Source organism: Nicotiana sylvestris, chromosome 12, assembly GCF_000393655.2.
Source record: "Nicotiana sylvestris chromosome 12, ASM39365v2, whole genome shotgun sequence".
NCBI classification, from domain to species: domain Eukaryota; kingdom Viridiplantae; phylum Streptophyta; class Magnoliopsida; order Solanales; family Solanaceae; genus Nicotiana; species Nicotiana sylvestris.
In genome coordinates this window covers 139,409,392-139,431,934 of record NC_091068.1, presented here as the reverse complement: position 1 = coordinate 139,431,934, position 22,543 = coordinate 139,409,392, and the positions used below count along the sequence as shown (strand labels likewise).

Sequence of the window (22,543 nt, the reverse complement as noted above, 5' to 3'; positions counted from 1 at the left end):
AATATTATTAGTGCTTAGTGGACAGAGCACTCGAATTAATCACTTTTAAAACTTAAAATCCCGAAAATGCCCCTGAAAATATTGAAATTACCATTCTACCCCGTCAGCTATATCCAATCCTCCTAATCAATTAACCAAACTATAGTAGCTATAACCAATCTTAATTGAGAAATCCTAACAATTGACTAATTTAAACACCTGAAACTAACTCCCAATCAATGACATTAAGATTCATCAAACTCAAATCACAATTTAAGCTTGAAACTCAATTCAGACCAAATATCATCAAAATAAAGATTCTGTGATTAAACTAACACACTTCTAGATTAAACCTAAACAAGAACAAATGAACACTGTCAACATACTGAATGAAAACAAATTGATTTCATATGCAAGAAATGATGAACAACAACAAGAAAGAAACAACATAACATAACCAAGAAAAGACAGAAACTAGAACGAGGCAAGATAATTAAAACAAACAAGAAGAACGAAAGATTCATGAACTTGTACTCAAATCATCTTCTTGATTATAATTATGATCTCCAGTTATGAACAAAACATTTCTCACACGTCCACCAAGTGTTGTAATTTCAGCTTTTAATGTTTTTAACCTTAGTGCTTTTAATGTCTTGATTAAATCAGGTAAAAGATCGGACCTGTCTTCACAACAAAGTGAAGCTTTTATCACAAACTTACCATCTTCGAATTCATCAGATACATTATCCACTGTTAATTCATCTATCTCTGTTGGAACTGGATTTGTTTCTACTATTAAAGATGTTTGTCTTTTGAGCTCTTTCACATGTTGTATCACTTCAGCTAGCAATGAAGCTTTGTCCGTTTTTGTAGTATTGGGAAGAAGGCTTCGCAATTTAGCAAGATGATTATTGATTCTTTCTCTACGTCTCCTTTCAGCTTCACTATGACCTTTTGAAGCAGCAAGAGCTTTAGCATCCATAATTTCTTGAGCAGTCATTTTTTGAAGTTCAGCTTGTAAACCAAAAGGAGCTGAACCGGCTGGTTGATGATGAACTACATGACCTAAAGTATCCGAAATAAACCGAACATGGCTGCTCGACGTGAAGATGGAAGGCGATGGGCAACCTGCTTGGTTTTCGTTTGGAGCTGCTGGCCGGCGAGGTTGGTGGACGGCAGCAGCTGGACGTCTGGCTTGCTTGACGACGAAGCAGGCTAGTGGCATGGGAATGGAGAAGAAGGTTGTTGGTTGTTGTGAGGTCGTGAGATGAAGAAGCAGCAACGGTTGGTTTGTTTTGGGTGTTGAAGATGAAGGGTTTTAGGTTTCAGGGGTGGCCTGTCAGGCGGTGGCGGAGATGGTGAATGGGAATGGCGGATTTCCAGTGAGCTGCTAGTTCTGGGTTCAAGATGACTGAAGGTTCTGTTGAAGCTTAAGGTTCTGTCATTGGCTTCAAGTGGGTGAAGAAGAAGAAGGAGGAGGGGGTAGCCATGGGGGTGGTCGTTTGGACGAAGACGAAGAAGAAAGCAGCCATGGGGGGTGGTCGTTTGGACGAAGACGAAGAAGAAAGCAGCCATGGGGGTGGTGGGTTCGAAGATGAAGAAGAAAGGTAGCCATGGAGGTGAGGGGAAAGGGGGGTGGTTTGGAGAAAATGAATAGGAGAGGGGGCGGGTGGTTTAGGGTTTAGGGGTTTGAAATGAAAAATGGAAGAAGGGGGGTGGTTGTTTGGGCTATGGGGCAGACCGGGTCGGGGATGGGGTATGGGCTGGGTATCCGGGTTTCAATTTCAAAGGGGAAGAAAAATTGTTTGGACTTTAAATTGATTTGGCCCAAATATGACTTAACACACCTTTATTTTGTCTTTCTTTTCTTAAACTAATAAAACTAAAAATTCCAAAAATCCTAAATTAGCTTATAGGACTAGATTAATTTACAAAAGTACTACTAACTTTTCAATAACAATTAACACACACAATCAAATAAAATCACATAACTTGGACATGAAATGCTAAAAATGCAAAAAATACGTTATTTTGTGATTTTCTTTCTCGCAAAGCCAAAATTATTTTAATTAATTTCTAATTGTAACATTAAATCCTAAATGCACAGGCAACACATATTTTTGTATTTTCCTTAACTAAAGTAGAAATAAACATGCACAGACAAAAAATACAAATAAATCAACAAACAACACAAATCCATTTTATTTTGAATTTTTTGGGAGTAGTTCTCATAGGGCAAAAATCACGTGATCACACATAGGGCCTCCATTCCCTAGTCGCCTTTTGCCAACATAGGGTCTCTAAATAATAGTTGAGATTATTTTTAGACATAGGGTCTCCTTCCCCTAGTCGCCTTTTCCCAACATAGGGTCTCCAACCCCTAGTTGAGATTTTTTAGACATAGGGTCTCTATCCCCTAGTAGCCTTTTGCCAACATAGGGTCTCCAAACCCTAGTTGAGATTTTAGACATAGGGTCTCCATCCCCTAGTCGTCTTTTGCCAACATAGGGTCTCCAACCCCTAGTTGAGATTTGTAGACATAGGGTCTTCATCCCCTAGTCATCTTTTGCCAACATAGGTTCTTCAGCCCCTAGTTGAGATTTTTTAAACATAAGGTCTCTATCCGCTAGTCGCCTTTTGCTAACATAGGGTCTCCAACCCCTATTTGAGATTTTTAGACATAGGGTCTCCATCCCCAAGTCGCCTTTTGCTAATATAGGGTTCTAATCCCTAGTTGAGAATTTTAGACATTGGGTCTTCATCCCCTAGTCGTCTTTTCCCAACATAGGGCTCCAATCCCTAGTTGTGATTTTTAGACATAGGGCCTCCATTCTCTAGTCGTCTTTTGCCAACATAGGGCTACAATCCCTAGTAGAGATCTTTAGACATAAGACCTCCATTCTCTAATCGTCTTTTGCCAGCATAGGGGCTCTAACCCCTAGTTGATAATTTTAGACATAGGGTATTCATACCCTAGTCGCCTTTTGCCAACATAGGATCTCCAACCCCTAGTTGAGATTTTTTAGACATAGGGTCTCCATCCCCTAGTAGCCGTTTGCTAACATAGGGTCTCTAACCCCTAGTTGAGATTTTAGCCATTGAGTCTCCATCATCTAGTCGCTTTTTGCCAACATAAGGTCTCCAACCCCTAGTTGAGATTTTTAGACATAGGACTACCATTCCCTAGTCTCCTTTTGCCAACATAGGGCTCTAATCCCTAGTTGAGATTTTTAGACATAGGGACTCCATTCCCTAGTCGTCTTTTGCCAACATAGGGCTCCAATACCTATTTGAGATTTTTAGACATAGGGCCTCCATTCTCTAGTCTCCTTTTGCAAACATAGGACTCCAATCCCTAGTTGAGATTTTAGACATAGGGCCTCCATTCCCTAGTCGCCTTTTGCCAACATAGGGCTCCAATCCATAGTTGAGATTTTAGACATAGGGCCTCCGTTACATAGACGCCTTTTTCAAACATAAGGCTCCAATCCCTAGTTGAGATTTTAGACGTAGGGATTCTATTCCCTAGTCATCTTTTGCCAACTTAGGGCTCCAATCCCTAGTTGAGATTTTAGACATAGGGCCTCCATTCCCTAGTTGCCATTTGCAAACATAGGGCTCCAATCCCTATTTGAGATTTTAGACATAGGGCCTCCATTCCCTAGTCAGCTTTTCCCAACATAGGACTCCAATCCCTAGTTGAGATTTTTAAACAAGGGCCTCCATTCCCTAGTCGCCTTTTGCCAATATAGGGCTCCAATACCTAGTTAAGATTTTAGACATGGGGCCTCCTTTCTCTAGTCACCTTTTGCCAAAATAGGGTCTCCAACCCCTAGTTGAGATTTTTTAGACATAGGGTCTCCATCCCCTAGTCGTCCTTTGCCAACATAGGGTCTTCAACCCCTAGTTGAGATTTTTAGATATAAGGTCTCGATCCCCAAGTCGCCCTTTGCCAACATAGGGACCCCAACCCCTAGTAGAGATTTTTAGACATAGGGTCTCCATCCCCTAGTCGGCTTTTGCCAACCTAGGGTCTCGAACCCCTAGTTGAGATTTTTAGACATATGGTCTCCATTCCCTAGTCGTCTTTTGCCAACATAGGGTCGCCAACTCCTAGTTCGAATTTTTTAGACATAGGGTCTCCATCCCCTAGTCGGCTTTTGCCAACATAGGGTCTCCAACCCCTAGTTGAGATTTTTAGACATAGGGTCTCCATTCCCTAGTCGCCTTTTGCCAACATAGGGTCTCCAACTCCTAGTTCAAATTTTTTAGACATAGGGTCTCCATCCCCTAGTCGCCTTCTGCCAACATAGGGCTCCTATCCCTAGTTGATATTTTTAAACGTAGGGACGCCATTCACTAATCGCCTTTTGCTAGCATAGGGGCTCTAACACCTAGTTCAGATTTTTAGACATAGGACCTCCATTCCCTAGTCGCCTTTTGCCAGCATAGGGCTCCAATCCCTACTTGAGATTTTTAGACATAGGGCATCCATTCCCTAGTAGCCTTTTGCAAACATAGGGTCTCCAACCCCTAGTTGAGATTTTTTAGACATAGGGCCTCCATCCCCTAGTCGCATTTTGCCAACATAGGGCTCCAATCCCTAATTGAGATTTTTGACATAGGGTTTCCATTCCCTAGTCTCCTTTTGCCAACATAGGTCTTCAATCCTTAATTGAGATTTTTAGACATAGGGTCTCCATTCCCTAATCGTCTTTTTGCAGCATAGGGCTCCAATTCCTAATTGAGATTTTTGACATAGGTCCTCCATTTCCTAGTCGTCTTTTGCCTACATAGGGCTCCAATCTCTAGTTGAGATTTTTAAAATAGGGCCTCCATTCCCTACTCACCTTTTTCCAACATAGGGCTTCAATCCCTAGTTGAGATTTTTAGACATAGGGCCTCCATCCCCTAGTCGTCTTTTGCCAACGTAGGGCTTCAATCCCTAGTTGAGATTTTTTAGACATAGGGCCTCCAACCCCTAGTCGTCTTTTGCCAGCATAGGGTCTCCAACACCTTGGTGAGATTTTTAGACATAGGGCCTCCATTCCCTTGCCACCTTTTGCCAACATAGGGCTCTATTCCCTAATTGAGATTTTTAGAGATAGGGCCTCCTTTTCCTAGTAGCCTTTTGCCAACATAGGGTCTCCAACCCCTAGTTGAGATTTTTTAGAGATAGGGTCTCCATCCCCTAGTCGCCTTTTGCCAATACAATGCTCCAATCCCTATTTGAGATTTTACACATAGGACCTTTATTCCCTAGTCGCCTTTTGCCAACATAGGGCTCCAATCCCTAGTTAAAATTTTTAGACATAGGGTCTCAATTCCCTAGTCGCCTTTTGCCAGCATAGGGTTTCCAACCCCTAGTTTAGATTTTTAAACATAAGGTCTCCATTCCCTAGTTGCCTTTTGCCAACATAAGGCTCCAATCCCTAGTAGAGAATTTTTACACATAGGGTCTTAATCCCCTTGTCACCTTTTTCCAACATAGGGGTCCAATCCTTAGTTGAGATTTTAGACATAGGGCCTCCATTCCTTAGTCTCCTTTTGTCAACATTGGGTCGCTAAACACTAGTTGAGATTATTTTTAGACATAGGGTCTCCTTCCCCTAGTCGTCTTTTGCCAACATAGGGTCTCCAACCCCTAGTTGAGATTTTTAGACAAAGGGTCTTCATCCCCTAGTTGCCTTTTGCGAACATAGGTTCTCCAGCCCCTAGTTGAGAGTTTTTAGACATAGGGTCTCTATCCCCTAGTCGTCTTTTGCCAACATAGGGTATCCAACCCCTAGTTGATATTTTTAGACATAGGGTCTCCATCCCCTAGTCGTTTTTTGCCAATATAGGGTTCTAAAACCTAGTTGAGAATTTTAGACATTGGGTCTCCGTCCCCTAGTCGCCTTTTCCCAACATAGGGCTCCAATCCCTAGTTGAGATTTTTAGACATAGGACCTCCATTCTCTAGTCGCCTTTTTCCAACATAGGGCTACAATCCCTAGTTGAGATCTTTAGACCTAGGGCCTCCATTCGCTAATCGCCTTTTTCCATCATTGGGTCTTTAACCCCTAGTTGAGATTTTTAGACATAGGGTCTCCATCCCCTAGTTGCCTTTTGCCAACATAGGGTCTCCAACCCCTAGTTGAGATTTTTTAGACATAGGGTCTTCATCCCCTAGTAGATTTTTGCTAACATAGGGTCTCTAACCCCTAGTTGAGATTTTAGCCATAGAGTCTTCATCCCCTAGTCGCCTTTTGCCAACATAGGGTATCCAACCCGTAGTTGAGATTTTAAGACATAGCGCCTCCATTCCCTAGTCTCCTTTTGCCAACATAGGGCTACAATCCCAAACTGAGATTTTTAAACATAGGGCCTCCATTCCCTAATCGCCTTTTGCCAGCATAGGAGCTCTAAACCCTAATTGAGATTTTTAGACATAGGACCTCCATTCCCTAGTCACTTTTTGCCAGCATAGGGTTCCAATCCCTAGTTGAGATTTTTAGACATAGGGCCACCATTCCCTAGTAGCCTTTTGCCAACATAGGGTCTCCAACCCCTAGTTCAGATTTTTTAGACATAGGGCCTCCATCCCCTAGTTGTCTTTTGCCAACATAGGGCTCCAATCCCTAGTTTAGATTTTAGACAGAGAACCTCCATTCCCTAGTCCCCTTTTGCCAACATAGGGCTCCAATCCCTAGTTGAGATTTAAGACATAGGGTTTTCATTCCCTTGTCGCCTTTTGCCAACATAGAGCTCCAATCCCTAATTGAGATTTTAGACGTAGAGCATCCATTCCCTAGTCACCTTTTGCCAACATAGGGCTCCAATCGCTAGTTGATATTTTTAGACGTAGGGCCACTATTCCCTAATCGCCTTTTGCCAGCATAGGGGCTCTAACACCTAGTTCAGATTTTTAGACATATGGCCTCCATTCCCTAGTCGCCTTTTGCCAGCATAGGGCTCCAATCCCTACTTGAGATTTTTAGACATAGGGCCTCCATTCCCTAGTAGCCTTTTGCAAACATAGGGTCTCCAACCCCTAGTTGAGATTTTTTAGACATAGGGCTTCCATCCCTTAGTCTCCTTTTGCCAACATAGGGCTTCAATCCCTAATTGAGATTTTAGACATAGGGTTTCCATTCCCTAGTCTCTTTTAGCCAACATAGGGCTTCAATCCTTAGTTGAGATTTTTAGACATAGGACCTCCATTCGCCTTTTGCCAGCATAGGGCTCCAATCCCTAATTGAGATTTCAGATATAGGTCCTCCATTTCCTAGTCGTCTTTTGCCAACATAGGGCTCCTATCTCTAGTTGAGATTTTTAGAAATAGGGCCTCCATTCCCTAGTCGCCTTTTGCCAACATAGGGCTCCAATTCCTAGTTGAGATTTTTTGACATAGGACCTTCATTCCCTAGTCGCCTTTTGCCAATGTAGGGCTTCAATCCCTAGTTGATATTTTTTAGACATAGGGCCCCCATACCCTAGTTGTCATTTGCCAGCATAGGGTCTCCAACACCTTGTTGAGATTTTTAGACATAGGGCCTCCATTCCCTTGTCACCTTTTGCCAACATAGGGCTCCATTCCCTAGTTGATATTTTTAGACATAGGGCCTCCTTTCCCTAGTAGCCTTTTGCCAACATAGGGTCTCCAACCCCTAGTTGAGATTTATTAGAGATAGGGTCTCCATCCCCTAGTCGTCTTTTGCCAATATAGTGCACCAATCCCTAGTTGAGATTTTACACATAGGACCTCTATTCCCTAGTCGCCTTTTGCCAACATAGGGCTCCAATCCCTAGTTAAGATTTTTAGACATAGGACCTCCATTCCCAAGTCGCCTTTTTCTAGCATAGGGTTTCCAACCTCTAGTTTAGATTTTTAAACATAAGGCCTCCATCCCCTAGTCGCGTTTTGCCAACATAGGGTTTCAATCCCTAGTTGTGATTTTTAGACATAGGGCCTACATCCCCTAGTCGCCTTTTGCCAACGTAGGGCTTCAATCCCTAGTTGAGATTATTTAGACATAGGGCCTCCAACCCCTAGTCGTCTTTTGCCAGCATACGGTCTCCAACACCTTGGTGAGATTTTTAGACATAGGGTCACCATTCCCTTGCCACCTTTTGCCAACATAGGGCTCCATTCCCTAGTTGAGATTTTTAGACATAGGGCCTCCTTTCCCTAGTAGCCTTTCACCAACATAGGGTCTCCAACCCCTAGTTGAGATTTTTTAGAGATAGGGTCTCCATCCCCTAGTCGCCTTTTGCCAACTTAGGGCTCCAATCCCTAATTGAGATTTTAGACATAGGGCCTCCATTCCCTAGTCACCTTTTGCCAACATAGGGCTCCAATCCCTAGTTGATATTTTTAGACGTAGGGTCGTCATTCCCTAATCGCCTTTTGCCAGCATAGGGGCTCTAACACCTAGTTCAGATTTTTAGACATAGGGCCTCCATTCCCTTATCGTCTTTTTCCAGCATAGGGCTCCAATCCCTACTTGAGATATTTAGACATAGGGCCTCCATTCCCTAGTAGCCTTTTGCAAACATAGGGTCTCCAACCCGTAGTTGAGATTTTTTAGACATAGGGCCTCCATCCCCTAGTCGCCTTTTGCCAACATATGGCTCCAATCCCTAATTGAGATTTTTAGACATAGGACCTCCATTCCCTAGTCACCTTTTGCCAGCATAGGGCTCCAATCCCTAGTTTAAATTTTTAGACATAGTGTCACCATTCCCTAGTAGCCTTTTGCCAACATAGGGTCCTCAAACCCTAGTTGAGATTTTTTAGACATAGGGCCTCCATCCCCTAGTCGCCTTTTGCCAACATAGGGCTCCAATCCATAGTTTAGATTTTAGACAGAGGACCTTCATTCCGTAGTCACCTTTTGCCAATATGGGGCTCTAATCCCTAGTTGAGATTTTAGACATAGGGTTTCCATTCCCTAGTCGCCTCTTGCAAACATAGGGCTCCAATACCTAATTGAGATTTTAGATGTAGGGCCTCCATTCCCTAGTCACCTTTTTCCAATATAGGGCTCCAATAGCTAGTTGATATTTTTAGACGTAGGGCCGCCATTCCCTAATCGCCTTTTGCCAGCATAGGGGCTCTGACACCTAGTTCAGATTTTTATACATAGGGCCTCCATTCCCTATTCGTCTTTTGCCAGCATAGGGCTCCAATACCTACTTGAGATTTTTAGACATAGGGCCTTCATTCCCTAGTAGCCTTTTGCCAACATAGGGTCTCCAACCCCTAGTTGAGATTTTTTAGACATAGGGCCTCCATCCCCTAGTCGCCTTTTGCCAACATAGGGATCCAATCCCTAATTGAGATTTTAGACATAGGGTTTACATTCCTTAGTCTCCTTTTACCAACATAGGGCTTCAATCCTTAGTTGAGACTTTTAGACATATGGCCTCCATTCCCTAATCGCTGTTTGCCAGCATAGGGCTCCAATCCCTAATTGAGATTTCAGACATAGGTTCTCCATTTCCTAGTAGTCTTTTGCCAACATAGGGCTCCAATCTCTAGTTAAAATTTTTAGAAATAGGGACTCCATTCCCTAGTCGCCTTTTGCCAACATAGGGCTCCAATCCCTAGTTGAGATTTTTAGACATTGGGCCTCCATCCCCTAGTCGCCTTTTGCCAACGTAGGGCTTCAATCCCTAGTTGAGATTTTTTAGACATAGGGCCTCCAACCCCTAGTCATCTTTTACCAACATAGGGTTTCCAACACCTTGTTGAGATTTTTAGACATAGGGTCTCCATTCCCTTGCCACCTTTTGCCAACATATGGCTTCATTCCTTAGTTGAGATTTTTAGACATAGGGCCTCCTTTCCCTAGTAGCCTTTTGCCAACATAGGTTCTCCAACCCATAGTTGAGATTTTTAGAGATAGGATCTCCATCCCCTAGTCGCCTTTTGCCAATATAGTGCTCCAATCCCTAGTTGAGATTTTACACATAGGACCTCTATTCCGTAGTCGCCTTTTGCCAATATAGGGCTCCATTCCCTAGTTAAGATTTTTAGACATAGGGCCTCCATTCTCTAGTCGCCTTTTGCCAGCATAGGGTTTCCAACCCCTAGTTTAGATTTTTAAACATAAATCCTTCATTCCCTAGTCGCCTTTTGACAACGTAGGGCTCCAATCCCTAGTAGAGAATTTTTAGACATAGGGTTTCAATCCCCTTGTCGACTTTTGCCAACATAGGGCTCCAATCCTTAGTTGAGATTTTAGAAATAGGGCATCCATTCCCTAAATGCCATTCGCCAACATAGGGTCTCTAAACACTAGTTGAGATTATTTTTAGACATAGGGTTTCCTTCCCCTAGTCGTCTTTTGCCAACATAGGGTCTCCAACCCCTAGTTGAGATTTTTTGACATAGGGTCTTCATCCCCTAGTTTCCTTTTGCGAACATAGGTTCTCCATCCCCTAGTTGAGAGTTTTTAGACATAGGGTCTCTATCCCCTAGTCGCCTTTTGCCAACATAGGGTCTCCAACCCCTAGTTTAGTTTTTTAGACATAAGGTCTCCATCCCCTAGTCGTCTTTTGCCAATATAGGGTTCTAATTCCTAGTTGAGAATTTTAGACATTGGGTCTCAATCCCCTAGTCGCCTTTTCCCAACATAGGGCTCCAATCCCTAGTTGAGATTTTTAGACATAGGGCCTCCATTCTCTAGTCGCCTTTTTCCAACATAGGGCTATAATCCCTAGTTGAGATCTTTAGACCTAGGGCCTCCATTCTAATCGCCTTTTTGCATCATAGGGGCTCTAACCCCTAGTTGAGATTTTTAGACATAGGATCTCCATCCCCTAGTCGCTTTTTGCCAACATAGGGTCTCCAACCCCTAGTTGAGATTTTTTAGACATAGGGTCTCCATCCCCTAGTAGCCTTTTGCCAACATAGGGTCTCTAACCCCTAGTTGAGATTTTAGCCATAGAGTCTCCATCCCCTAGTCGCCTTTTGCCAATGTAGGGCTCCAATCCCTAGTAGAGATTTTTTAGACATAGGGTCTCAATACCCTTGTCGCCTTTTGCCAACATATGGTTCCAATCCTTAGTTGAGATTTTAGACATAGGGCCTCCATTCCCTAGTTACCTTTTGCCAACATAGGGTCTCTAATCAATAGTTGAGATTATTTTTAGACATAGGGTCTCCTTCCCCTAGTTGCATTTTGCCAACATAGGTTCCCCAACCCCTAGTTAAGATTTTTTAGACATAGGGTCTCCAAACCCTAGTTGAGATTTTAGACATAGGGTCTCCATCCTTTAGTCGTCTTTTGCCAACATACGGTCTCCAACCCCTAGTTGAGATTTTTAGACATATGTTCATTATCCCCTAGTCTTCTTTTGCCAACATAGGTTCTCCAGCCCCTAGTTGAGATTTTTTAGACATAAGATCTCTATCCCCTAGTCGCATTTTGCCAACATAGGGTCTCCAACCCCTACTTTAAATTTTTAGACATAGGGTCTCCATCCCCTAGTCACCTTTTGCCAATATACGGTTATAATCCCTAGTTGAGAATTTTAGACATTGGGTATCCATCTCCTAGTCGCCTTTTCCCAAAATAGGGCTCCAATCCCTAGTTGTGATTTTTAGACATAGGTCTTCCATTCTCTAGTCACCTTTTGCCAACATAGGGCTACAATCCCTAGTTGAGATATTTAGACATAGGTCCTCCATTCTCTAATCGTCTTTTGCCAGCATAGGGGCTCTAACCCCTAGTTGAGATTTTTAGACATAGGGTCTCCATACCCTAGTCGCCTTTTGCCAACATAGTGTCTCCAACCCCTAGTTGAGATTTTTTAGACATAGGGTCTCCATCCCCTAGTAGTCATTTGCCAACATAGGGTCTCTAACCACTAGTTGAGATTTTAGCCATTGAGTTTCCATCCTCTAGTCGCCTTTTGCCAACATAGGGTCTCCAACACCTAGTTGAGATTTTTAGACATAGGACTTCCATTCCCTAGTCTCATTTTGCCAACATACGGCTCCAATCCCTAGTTGAGATTTGAAGACATAGGACCTCCATTCCCTAGTCGCCTTTTGCCAACATAGGGCTCCAATCCCTAGTTGAGATTTTAGACTAGGGCCTCTATTCTCTAGTCGTCTTTTGCAAAAATAGGTTTCCAATCCCTAGTTGAGATTTTAGAAATAGGGCCTCCATTCCCTAGTCGTCTTTTGCCAACATAGGGCTCCAATCCCTAGTTGAAATTTTAGACATAGGGCCTCCATTCCCTAGTCGCCTTTTTCCAACATAAGTCTCCAATCCCTAGTTGAGATTTTAGACGTAGGGCCTCTATTCCCTAGTCACCTTTTGCCAACTTAGGGCTCCAATCCCTAGTTTAGATTTTAGAGATAGGGTCTCCATTCCCTAGTTGCCTTTTGCAAACATAAGGCTCCAATCCCTAGTTGAGATTTTTAGACATAGGGCCTTCATTCCCTAGTCACATTTTGCCAACATAGGGCTCCAATCCCTAGTTGAGATTTTTAGACATAGGGTCTCCATCCCCTAGTCGCCTTTTACCAACATAGGGTCTTTAACCCATATTTGAGATTTTTAGACATAAGGTCTCTATCCCCAAGTCGCCTTTTGCCAATATATGGTCCCCAACCCCTAGCTGAGATTTTTAGACATAAGGTCTTCATTCCCTAGTTGGCTTTTGCCAACATAGGGTCTCGAACCCCTATTTGAGATTTTTAGACATAGGGTCTCCATTCCCTAGTCGCCTTTTGCCAACATAGGGTCTCCAACTTCTAGTTTAGATTTTTTAGACATAGGGTCTCCATCCCCTAGTCGCCTTTTGCCAACATAGGGTCTCCAGCCCCTAGTTGAGATTTTATAGACATAGGGTCTCTATCCCCTAGTAGCCTTTTGACAACATAGGGCTCCAATCCCTAGTAGAGATTTTTAGAGATAGGGCCTCCATACTCTAGTTGCCTTTTGCCAACATAGGGCTCCAATCCCTAGTAGAGATTTTTAGACATAGGGCCTCCATTCCCTAGTTAATTTTTGCCAACATAGGGCTCCAATCCCTAGTTGAGATTTTTAAACATAGCGCCTCAATTCCCTAGTCGCCTTTTGCCAACATAGGGCTCCGATCCCTAATTGATATTTTAGACATAGGGCCTCCATTCCCTAGTTGCCTTTTGCCAACATAGGGCTCCAATCCCTAGTAGAGAATTTTTACACATAGGGTCTTAATCCCCTTGTCACCTTTTTCCAACATAGGGGTCCAATCCTTAGTTGAGATTTTAGACATAGGGTCTCCATTCCCTAGTCTCCTTTTGTCAACATTGGGTCGCTAAACACTAGCTGAGATTATTTTTAGACATAGGGTCTCCTTCCCCTAGTCGCCTTTTACCAACATAGGGTCTCCAACCCCTAGTTGAGATTTTTAGACAAAGGGTCTTCATCCCCTAGTTGCCTTTTGCGAACATAGGTTCTCCAGCCCCTAGTTGAGAGTTTTTAGACATAGGGTCTCTATCCCCTAGTCGTCTTTTGCCAACATAGGGTCTCCAACCCCTAGTTGATATTTTTAGACATAGGGTCTCCATCCCCTAGTCGTTTTTTGCCAATATAGGGTTCTAAAACCTAGTTGAGAATTTTAGACATTGGGTCTCCGTCCCCTAGTCGCCTTTTCCCAACATAGGGCTCCAATCCCTAGTTGAGATTTTTAGACATAGGACCTACATTCTCTAGTTGCCTTTTTCCAACATAGGGCTACAATCCCTAGTTGAGATCTTTAGACCTAGGGCCTCCATTCGCTAATCGCCTTTTTCCATCATTGGGTCTCTAACCCCTAGTTGAGATTTTTAGACATAGGGTCTCCATCCCCTAGTCGGCTTTTGCCAACATAGGGTCTCCAACCCCTAGTTGAGATTTTTTAGACATAGGGTCTTCATCCCCTAGTAGATTTTTGCTAACATAGGGTCTCTAACCCCTAGTTGAGATTTTAGCCATAGAGTCTTCATCCCCTAGTCGCCTTTTGCCAACATAGGGTATCCAACCCGTAGTTGAGATTTTAAGACATAGCGCCTCCATTCCCTAGTCTCCTTTTGCCAACATAGGGCTACAATCCCAAACTGAGATTTTTAAACATAGGGCCTTCATTCCCTAATCGAATTTTGCCAGCATAGGAGCTCTAAACCCTAATTGAGATTTTTAGACATAGGACCTCCATTCCCTAGTCACTTTTTGCCAGCATAGGGTTCCAATCCCTAGTTGAGATTTTTAGACATAGGGCCACCATTCCCTAGTAGCCTTTTGCCAACATAGGGTCTCCAACCCCTAGTTCAGATTTTTTAGACATAGGGCCTCCATCCCCTAGTTGTCTTTTGCCAACATAGGGCTCCAATCCCTAGTTTAGATTTTAGACAGAGAACCTCCATTCCCTAGTCGCCTTTTGCCAACATAGGGCTCCAATCCCTAGTTGAGATTTAAGACATAGGGTTTTCATTCCCTTGTCGCCTTTTGCCAACATAGAGCTCCAATCCCTAATTGAGATTTTAGACGTAGAGCATCCATTCCCTAGTCACCTTTTGCCAACATAGGGCTCCAATCGCTAGTTGATATTTTAGACGTAGGGCCACTATTCCCTAATCGCCTTTTGCCAGCATAGGGGCTCTAACACCTAGTTCAGATTTTTAGACATATGGCCTCCATTCCCTAGTCGCCTTTTGCCAGCATAGGGCTCCAATCCCTACTTGAGATTTTTAGACATAGGGCCTTCATTCCCTAGTATCCTTTTGCAAACATAGGGTCTCCAACCCCTAGTTGAGATTTTTTAGACATAGGGCCTCCATCCCCTAGTCGCCTTTTGCCAACATAGGGCTTCAATCCCTAATTGAGATTTTAGACATAGGGTTTCCATTCCCTAGTCTCTTTTTGCCAACATAGGGCTTCAATCCTTAGTTGAGATTTTTAGACATAGGGCCTCCATTCGCCTTTTGCCAGCATAGGGCTCCAATCCCTAATTGAGATTTCAGATATAGGTCCTCCATTTCCTAGTCGTCTTTTGCCAACATAGGGCTCCTATCTCTAGTAAAGATTTTTAGAAATAGGGCCTCCATTCCCTAGTCGCCTTTTGCCAACATAGGGCTCCAATTCCTAGTTGAGATTTTTTGACATAGGACCTTCATTCCCTAGTCGCCTTTTGCCAACATAGGGCTTCAATCCCTAGTTGATATTTTTTAGACATAGGGCCCCCATACCCTAGTTGTCATTTGCCAGCATAGGGTCTCCAACACCTTGTTGAGATTTTCAGACATAGGGCCTCCATTCCCTTGTCACCTTTTGCCAACATAGGGCTCCATTCCCTAGTTGAGATTTTTAGATATAGGGCCTCCTTTCCCTAGTAGCTTTTTGCCAACATAGGGTCTCCAACCCCTAGTTGAGATTTATTAGAGATAGGGTCTCCATCCCCTAGTCGTCTTTTGCCAATATAGTGCACCAATCCCTAGTTGAGATTTTACACATAGGACCTCTATTCCCTAGTCGCCTTTTGCCAACATAGGGCTCCAATCCCTAGTTAAGATTTTTAGACATAGGACCTCCATTCCCTAGTCGCCTTTTTCTAGCATAGGGTTTCCAACCTCTAGTTTAGATTTTTAAACATAAGGCCTCCATCCCCTAGTCGCGTTTTGCCAACATAGGGCTTCAATCCCTAGTTGAGATTTTTAGACATAGGGCCTACATCCCCTAGTCGCCTTTTGCCAACGTAGGGCTTCAATCCCTAGTTGAGATTATTTAGACATAGGGCCTCCAACCCCTAGTCGTCTTTTGCCAGCATACGGTCTCCAACACCTTGGTGAGATTTTTATACATAGGGTCACCATTCCCTTGCCACCTTTTACCAACATAGGGCTCCATTCCCTAGTTGAGATTTTTAGACATAGGGCCTCATTTCCCTAGTAGCCTTTCGCCAACATAGGGTCTCCAACCCCTAGTTGAGATTTTTTAGAGATAGGGTCTCCATCCCCTAGTCGCCTTTTGCCAACTTAGGGCTCCAATCCCTAGTTTAGATTTTAGAGATAGGGTCTCTATTCCCTAGTTGCCTTTTGCAAACATAAGGCTCCAATCCCTAGTTGAGATTTTTAGATATAGGGCCTCCATTCCCTAGTCACATTTTGCCAACATAGGGTTTCCAACCCCTAGTTTAGATTTTTAAACATAAGGCCTCCATCCCCTAGTCGTGTTTTGCCAACATAGGGCTTCAATCCCTAGTTGAGATTTTTAGACATAGGGCCTACATCCCCTAGTCGACTTTTGCCAACATAGGGTCTCCAACCCCTAGTTGAGATTTTTAGACATAGGGCCTCCATTCCCTAGTCTCCTTTTGCCAACATAGGGCTCCAATCCCTAGTTGAGATTTTTAGATATAGGGCCTCCACTCCATAATCGCCTTTTGCCAGCATAGGAGCTCTAAACCCTAATTGAGATTTTTAGACATAGGGCCTCCTTTCCCTAGTAGCCTTTTGCAAACATAGGGTCTCCAACCCCTAGTTGAGATTTTTTAGACATAGGGCCTCCATCCACTAGTCGCCTTTTGCCAACATAGGGCTCCAATCCCTAATTTAGATTTTAGACATAGGGTATACATTCCCTAGTCTCCTTTTGCCAACATAGTGCTCCAATCCCTAGTTGAAATTTTACACATAGAACCTCTATTCCCAAGTTGCCTTTTGCCAATATATAGTCCCCAACCCCTAGCTAAGATTTTTAGACATAGGGTCTCAATTCCCTAGTCGGCTTTTGCCAACATAGGGTCTCGAACCCCTAGTTTAGATTTTTAGACATAGGGTCTCCATTCCCTAGTCGCCTTTTGCCAACATAGGGTCTCCAACTCCTAGTTTAGATTTTTTAAACATAGGGTCTCCATACCCTAGTCGCCCTTTGCCAACATAGGGTCTCCAACCCCTAGTTGAGATTTTTAGAGATAGGGCCTCCATTCCTTAGTCGTCTTTTGCCAACATAGGGCTCCAATCCCTAATTGATATTTTAGACATAGTGCCTCCATTCCCTAGTTGCCTTTTGCCAACATAGGGCTCCAATCCCTAGTTGAGATTTTTAGACATAGGGTCTCCATTCCCTAGTCGCCTTTTGCCAACATAGGGCTCCAATCCCTAGTTTAGATTTTAGACAGAGGGCCTCCATTCCCTAGTCGCCTTTTTCCAACATAGGGCTCCAATCCCTAATTGAGATTTTAGACATAGGGCCTCCATTCCCTAGTCACCTTTTGCCAACATAGGGCTCCAATCCCTAGTTGATATTTTTAGACGTAGGGTCGTTATTCCCTAATCGCCTTTTGCCAGCATAGGGGCTCTAACACCTAGTTCAGATTTTTAGACATAGGGCCTCCATTCCCTTATCGTCTTTTTCCAGCATAGGGCTCCAATCCCTACTTGAGATATTTAGACATAGGGCCTCCATTCCCTAGTAGCCTTTTGCAAACATAGGGTCTCCAACCCGTAGTTGAGATTTTTTAGACATAGGGCCTCCATCCCCTAGTCGCCTTATGCCAACATATGGCTCCAATCCCTAATTGAGATTTTTAGACATAGGACCTCCATTCCCTAGTCACCTTTTGCCAGCATAGGGCTCCAATCCCTAGTTTAGATTTTTAGACATAGTGTCACCATTCCCTAGTAGCCTTTTGCCAACATAGGGTCCTCAACCCCTAGTTGAGATTTTTTAGACATAGGGCCTCCATCCCCTAGTCGCCTTTTGCCAACATAAGGCTCCAATCCATAGTTTAGATTTTAGACAGAGGACCTCCATTCCGTAGTCACCTTTTGCCAATATGGGGCTCCAATCCCTAGTTGAGATTTTAGACATAGGGTTTCCATTCCCTAGTCGCCTCTTGCAAACATAGGGCTCCAATCCCTAATTGAGATTTTAGATGTAGGGCCTCCATTCCCTAGTCACCTTTTTCCATCATAGGGCTCCAATAGCTAGTTGATATTTTTAGACGTAGGGCCGTCATTCCCTAATCGCCTTTTGCCAGCATAGGGGCTCTGACACCTAGTTCAGATTTTTATACATAGGGCCTCCATTCCCTATTCGCCTTTTGCCAGCATAGGGCTCCAATACCTACTTGAGATTTTTAGACATAGGGCCTTCATTCCCTAGTAGCCTTTTGCCAACATAGGGTCTTCAACCCCTAGTTGAGATTTTTTAGACATAGGGCCTCCATCCCCTAGTCGCCTTTTGCCAACATAGGGCTCCAATCCCTAATTGAGATTTTAGACATAGGGTTTACATTCCTTAGTCTCCTTTTACCAACATAGGGCTTCAATCCTTAGTTGAGACTTTTAGACATATGGCCTCCATTCCCTAATCGCCGTTTGCCAGCATAGGGCTCCAATCCCTAATTGAGATTTCAGACATAGGTCCTCCATTTCCTAGTCGTCTTTTGCCAACATAGGGCTCCAATCTCTAGTTAAGATTTTTAGAAATAGGGACTCCATTCCCTAGTCGCCTTTTGCCAACATAGGGCTCCAATCCCTAGTTGAGATTTTTAGACATAGGGCCTCCATCCCCTAGTCGCCTTTTGCCAACGTAGGGCTTCAATCCCTAGTTGAGATTTTTTAGACATAGGGCCTCCAACCCCTAGTCATCTTTTACCAGCATAGGGTTTCCAACACCTTGTTGAGATTTTTAGACATAGGGTCTCCATTCCCTTGCCACCTTTTGCCAACATATGGCTTCATTCCTTAGTTGAGATTTTTAGACATAGGGCCTCCTTTCCCTAGTAGCCTTTTGCCAACATAGGTTCTCCAACCCCTAGTTGAGATTTTTAGAGATAGGATCTCCATCCCCTAGTCGCCTTTTGCCAATATAGTGCTCCAATCCCTAGTTGAGATTTTACACATAGGACCTCTATTCCCTAGTCGCCTTTTGCCAATATAGGGCTCCATTCCCTAGTTAAGATTTTTAGACATAGGGCCTCCATTCCCTAGTCGCCTTTTGCCAGCATAGGGTTTCCAACCCCTAGTTTAGATTTTTAAACATAAATCCTCCATTCCCTAGTCGCCTTTTGACAACGTAGGGCTCCAATCCCAAATAGAGAATTTTTAGACATAGGGTTTCAATCCCCTTGTCGACTTTTGCCAACATAGGGCTCCAATCCTTAGTTGAGATTTTAGAAATAGGGCCTCCATTCCCTAAATGCCATTCGCCAACATAGGGTCTCTAAACACTAGTTGAGATTATTTTTAGACATAGGGTTTCCTTCCCCTAGTCGTCTTTTGCCAACATAGGGTCTCCAACCCCTAGTTGAAATTTTTTGACATAGGGTCTTCATCCCCTAGTTGCCTTTTGCGAACATAGGTTCTCCAGCCCCTAGTTGAGAGTTTTTAGACATAGGGTCTCTATCCCCTAGTCGCCTTTTGCCAACATAGGGTCTCCAACCCCTAGTTTAGTTTTTTAGACATAAGGTCTCCATCCCCTAGTCGTCTTTTGCCAATATAGGGTTCTAATTCCTAGTTGAGAATTTTAGACATTGGGTCTCAATCCCCTAGTCGCCTTTTCCCAACATAGGGCTCCAATCCCTAGTTGAGATTTTTAGACATAGGGCCTCCATTCTCTAGTCGCCTTTTTCCAACATAGGGCTATAATCCCTAGTTGAGATCTTTAGACCTAGGGCCTCCATTCTAATCGCCTTTTTCCATCATAGGGGCTCTAACCCCTAGTTGAGATTTTTAGACATAGGATCTCCATCCCCTAGTCGCCTTTTGCCAACATAGGGTCTCCAACCCCTAGTTGAGATTTTTTAGACATAGGGTCTCCATCCCCTAGTAGCCTTTTGCCAACATAGGGTCTCTAACCCCTAGTTGAGATTTTTAGACTTAGGGTCTCCATTCCCTAGTCGCCTTTTTCCAACATAGGGCTCCAATCCCTAGTTTAGATTTTAGATAGAGGGCCTCCAATCCCTAGTCGCCTTTTGTCAACATAGGGCTCCAATCCCTAATTGAGATTTTAGACATAGGGCCTCCATTCCCTAGTCACCTTTTGCCAATATAGGGCTCCAATCCCTAGTTGATATTTTTAGACGTAGGGTCGTCATTCCCTAATCGCCTTTTGCCAGCATAGGGGCTCTAACACCTAGTTCAGATTTTTAGACATAGGGCCTTCATTCCCTAGTCGCCTTTTGCCAGCATAGGGCTCCAATCCCTACTTGAGATATTTAGACATAGGGCTTCCATTCACTAGTAACCTTTTGCAAACATAGGGTCTCCAACCCGTAGTTGAGATTTTTTAGACATAGGGCCTCCATCCCCTAGTCGCCTATTGCCAACATAGGGCTCCATTCCCTAATTGAGAATTTAGACATAGGGTTTCCAATCCCTAGTCTCCTTTTGCCAACATAGGGCTTCAATCCTTAGTTGAGACTTTTAGACATAGGGCCTCCATTCCCTTATCGCCTTTTGCCAGCATAGGGCTCCAATCCCTAATTGAGATTTCAGATATAGGTCCTCCATTTCCTAGTCGTCTTTTGCCAACATAGGGCTCCAATCTCTAGTTGAGATTTTTAGAAATAGGGCCTCCATTCCCTAGTCGTCTTTTGCCAACATAGGGCTCCAATTCCTAGTTGAGATTTTTTGACATAGGACCTTCATCCCCTAGTCGCCTTTTGCCAACGTAGGGCTTCAATCCCTAGTTGATATTTTTTAGACATAGGGCCTCCATACCCTAATTGTCTTTTGCCAGCAGGGTCTCCAACACCTTGTTGAGATTTTTAGACATAGGGCCTCCATTCCCTTGTCACCTTTTGCCAACATAGGGCTCCAATTCCTAGTTGAGATTTTTTGACATAGGACCTTCATCCCCTAGTCGCCTTTTGCCAACGTAGGGCTTCAATCCCTAGTTGATATTTTCTAGACATAGGGCCTCCATACCCTAATTGTCTTTTGCCAGCAGGGTCTCCAACACCTTGTTGAGATTTTTAGACATAGGGCCTCCATTCCCTTGTCACCTTTTGCCAACATAGGGCTCCATTCCCTAGTTGAGATTTTTAGACATAGTGCCTCCTTTCCCTAGTAGCCTTTTGCCAACATAGGGTCTCCAACCCCTAGTTGAGATTTTTTAGAGATAGGGTCTTCATCCCCTAGTCGCCTTCTGCCAATATAGTACTCCAATCCCTAGTTGAGATTTTACACATAGGACCTCTATTCCCTAGTCGCCTTTTGCCAACATAGGGATCCAATCCCTAGTTAAGATTTTTAGACATAGAGCCTCCATTCCCTAGTCGCCTTTTGCTAGCATAGGGTTTCCAACCCCTAGTTTAGATTTTTAAACATAAGGCCTCCATCCCCTAGTCGCCTTTTGCCAACATATGGTCTCCTACCCCTGGTTGAGATTTTTAGACATAGGGACTCTATTCCCTAGTCGCCTTTTTCCAACATAGGGCTCCAATCCCTTTTTGAGAATTTTAGAAATAGGTTCACCATCTCTTAGTCACTTTTTGCAAACATAGGGCTCCAATCCCTAGTTGAGATTTTTAGAGATAGGGCCTCCATTCCCTAGTCGCCTTTTGCCAACATAGGGCTCCAATCCCTAGTTGAGATTTTACACATAGGACCTCCATTCACTAGTCACTTTTTGCCAACATAGGGATCCAATCCCTAGTTGAGATTTTTAAACATAGCGCCTCCATTTCCTAGTCGTCTTTTGCCAACATAGGGCTCCGATCCCTAATTGAGATTTTAGACAAAGGGCCTCCATTCCCTAATCGCCTTTTGCCAACATAGGGCTCCAATCCCTAGTTGAGATTTTTAGACATAGGGTCTCCATTCCCTAGTCGCCTTTTGCCAACATAAAGCTCCAATCCCTAGTTTAGATTTTAGACAGAGGGCCTCCATTCCCTAGTCGCCTTTTGCCAACATAGGGCTCCAATCCCTAATTGAGATTTTAGACATAGGGCCTCCATTCCCTAGTCACCTTTTGCCAACATAGGGCTTCAATCCCTAGTTGATATTTTTAGTCGTAGGGCCGTCATTCCCTAATCACCTTTTGCCAGTATAGGGGCTCTAACACCTAGTTCAGATTTTTAGACATGTGGCCTCCATTCCCTAGTCGCCTTTTTCCAGCATAGGGCTCCAATCCCTACTTGAGATATTTAGACATAGGACCTCCATTCCCTAGTAGCCTTTTGCAAACATAGGGTCTCCAACCTGTAGTTTCGATTTTTTAGACATAGGGCCTCCATCCCCTAGTCGCCTTTTGCCAACATAGGGCTCCAATCCTTAATTGAGATTTTAGACATAGGGTTACCATTCCCTAGTCTCCTTTTGCCAACATAGGGCTTCAATCCTTAGTTGAGATTTTTAAACATAGGGCCTCCATTCTCTAATCGCCTTTTGCCAGCATAGGACTCCAATCCCTAATTGAGATTTCAGACATAGGTCCTCCATTTCCTAGTCGTCTTTTGCCAACATAGGGCTCCAATCTCTAGTTGAGATTTTTAGAAATAGGGCCTTCATTCCCTAGTCGCCTTTTGCCAACATAGGGCTCCAATTCCTAGTTGAGAGTTTTTGACATAGGGCCTTCATCCCTTAGTCGCCTTTTGC

The 22,543-nt window shown here is 43.6% G+C and overlaps 1 protein-coding gene across 1 annotated transcript; it reads right to left on the bottom strand.

Annotated features, from left to right (window-relative positions):
• Positions 1–499: 499 nt before the first annotated feature.
• Positions 500–1,204, bottom strand: LOC104225208 (transcription factor bHLH30-like). Its single transcript, XM_009776975.1, has one exon. The coding sequence runs from the start codon at positions 1,202–1,204 to the stop codon at positions 500–502; it is 705 nt and encodes a 234-aa protein (XP_009775277.1).
• Between the last annotated feature and the right edge of the window lie 21,339 nt (positions 1,205–22,543).

Coding starts and splice junctions, on each gene's coding strand:
- LOC104225208 (XM_009776975.1), bottom strand. CDS start 1,204: ATGCCACTAGCCTGCTTCGTCGTCAAGCAAGCCAGACGTCCAGCTGCT.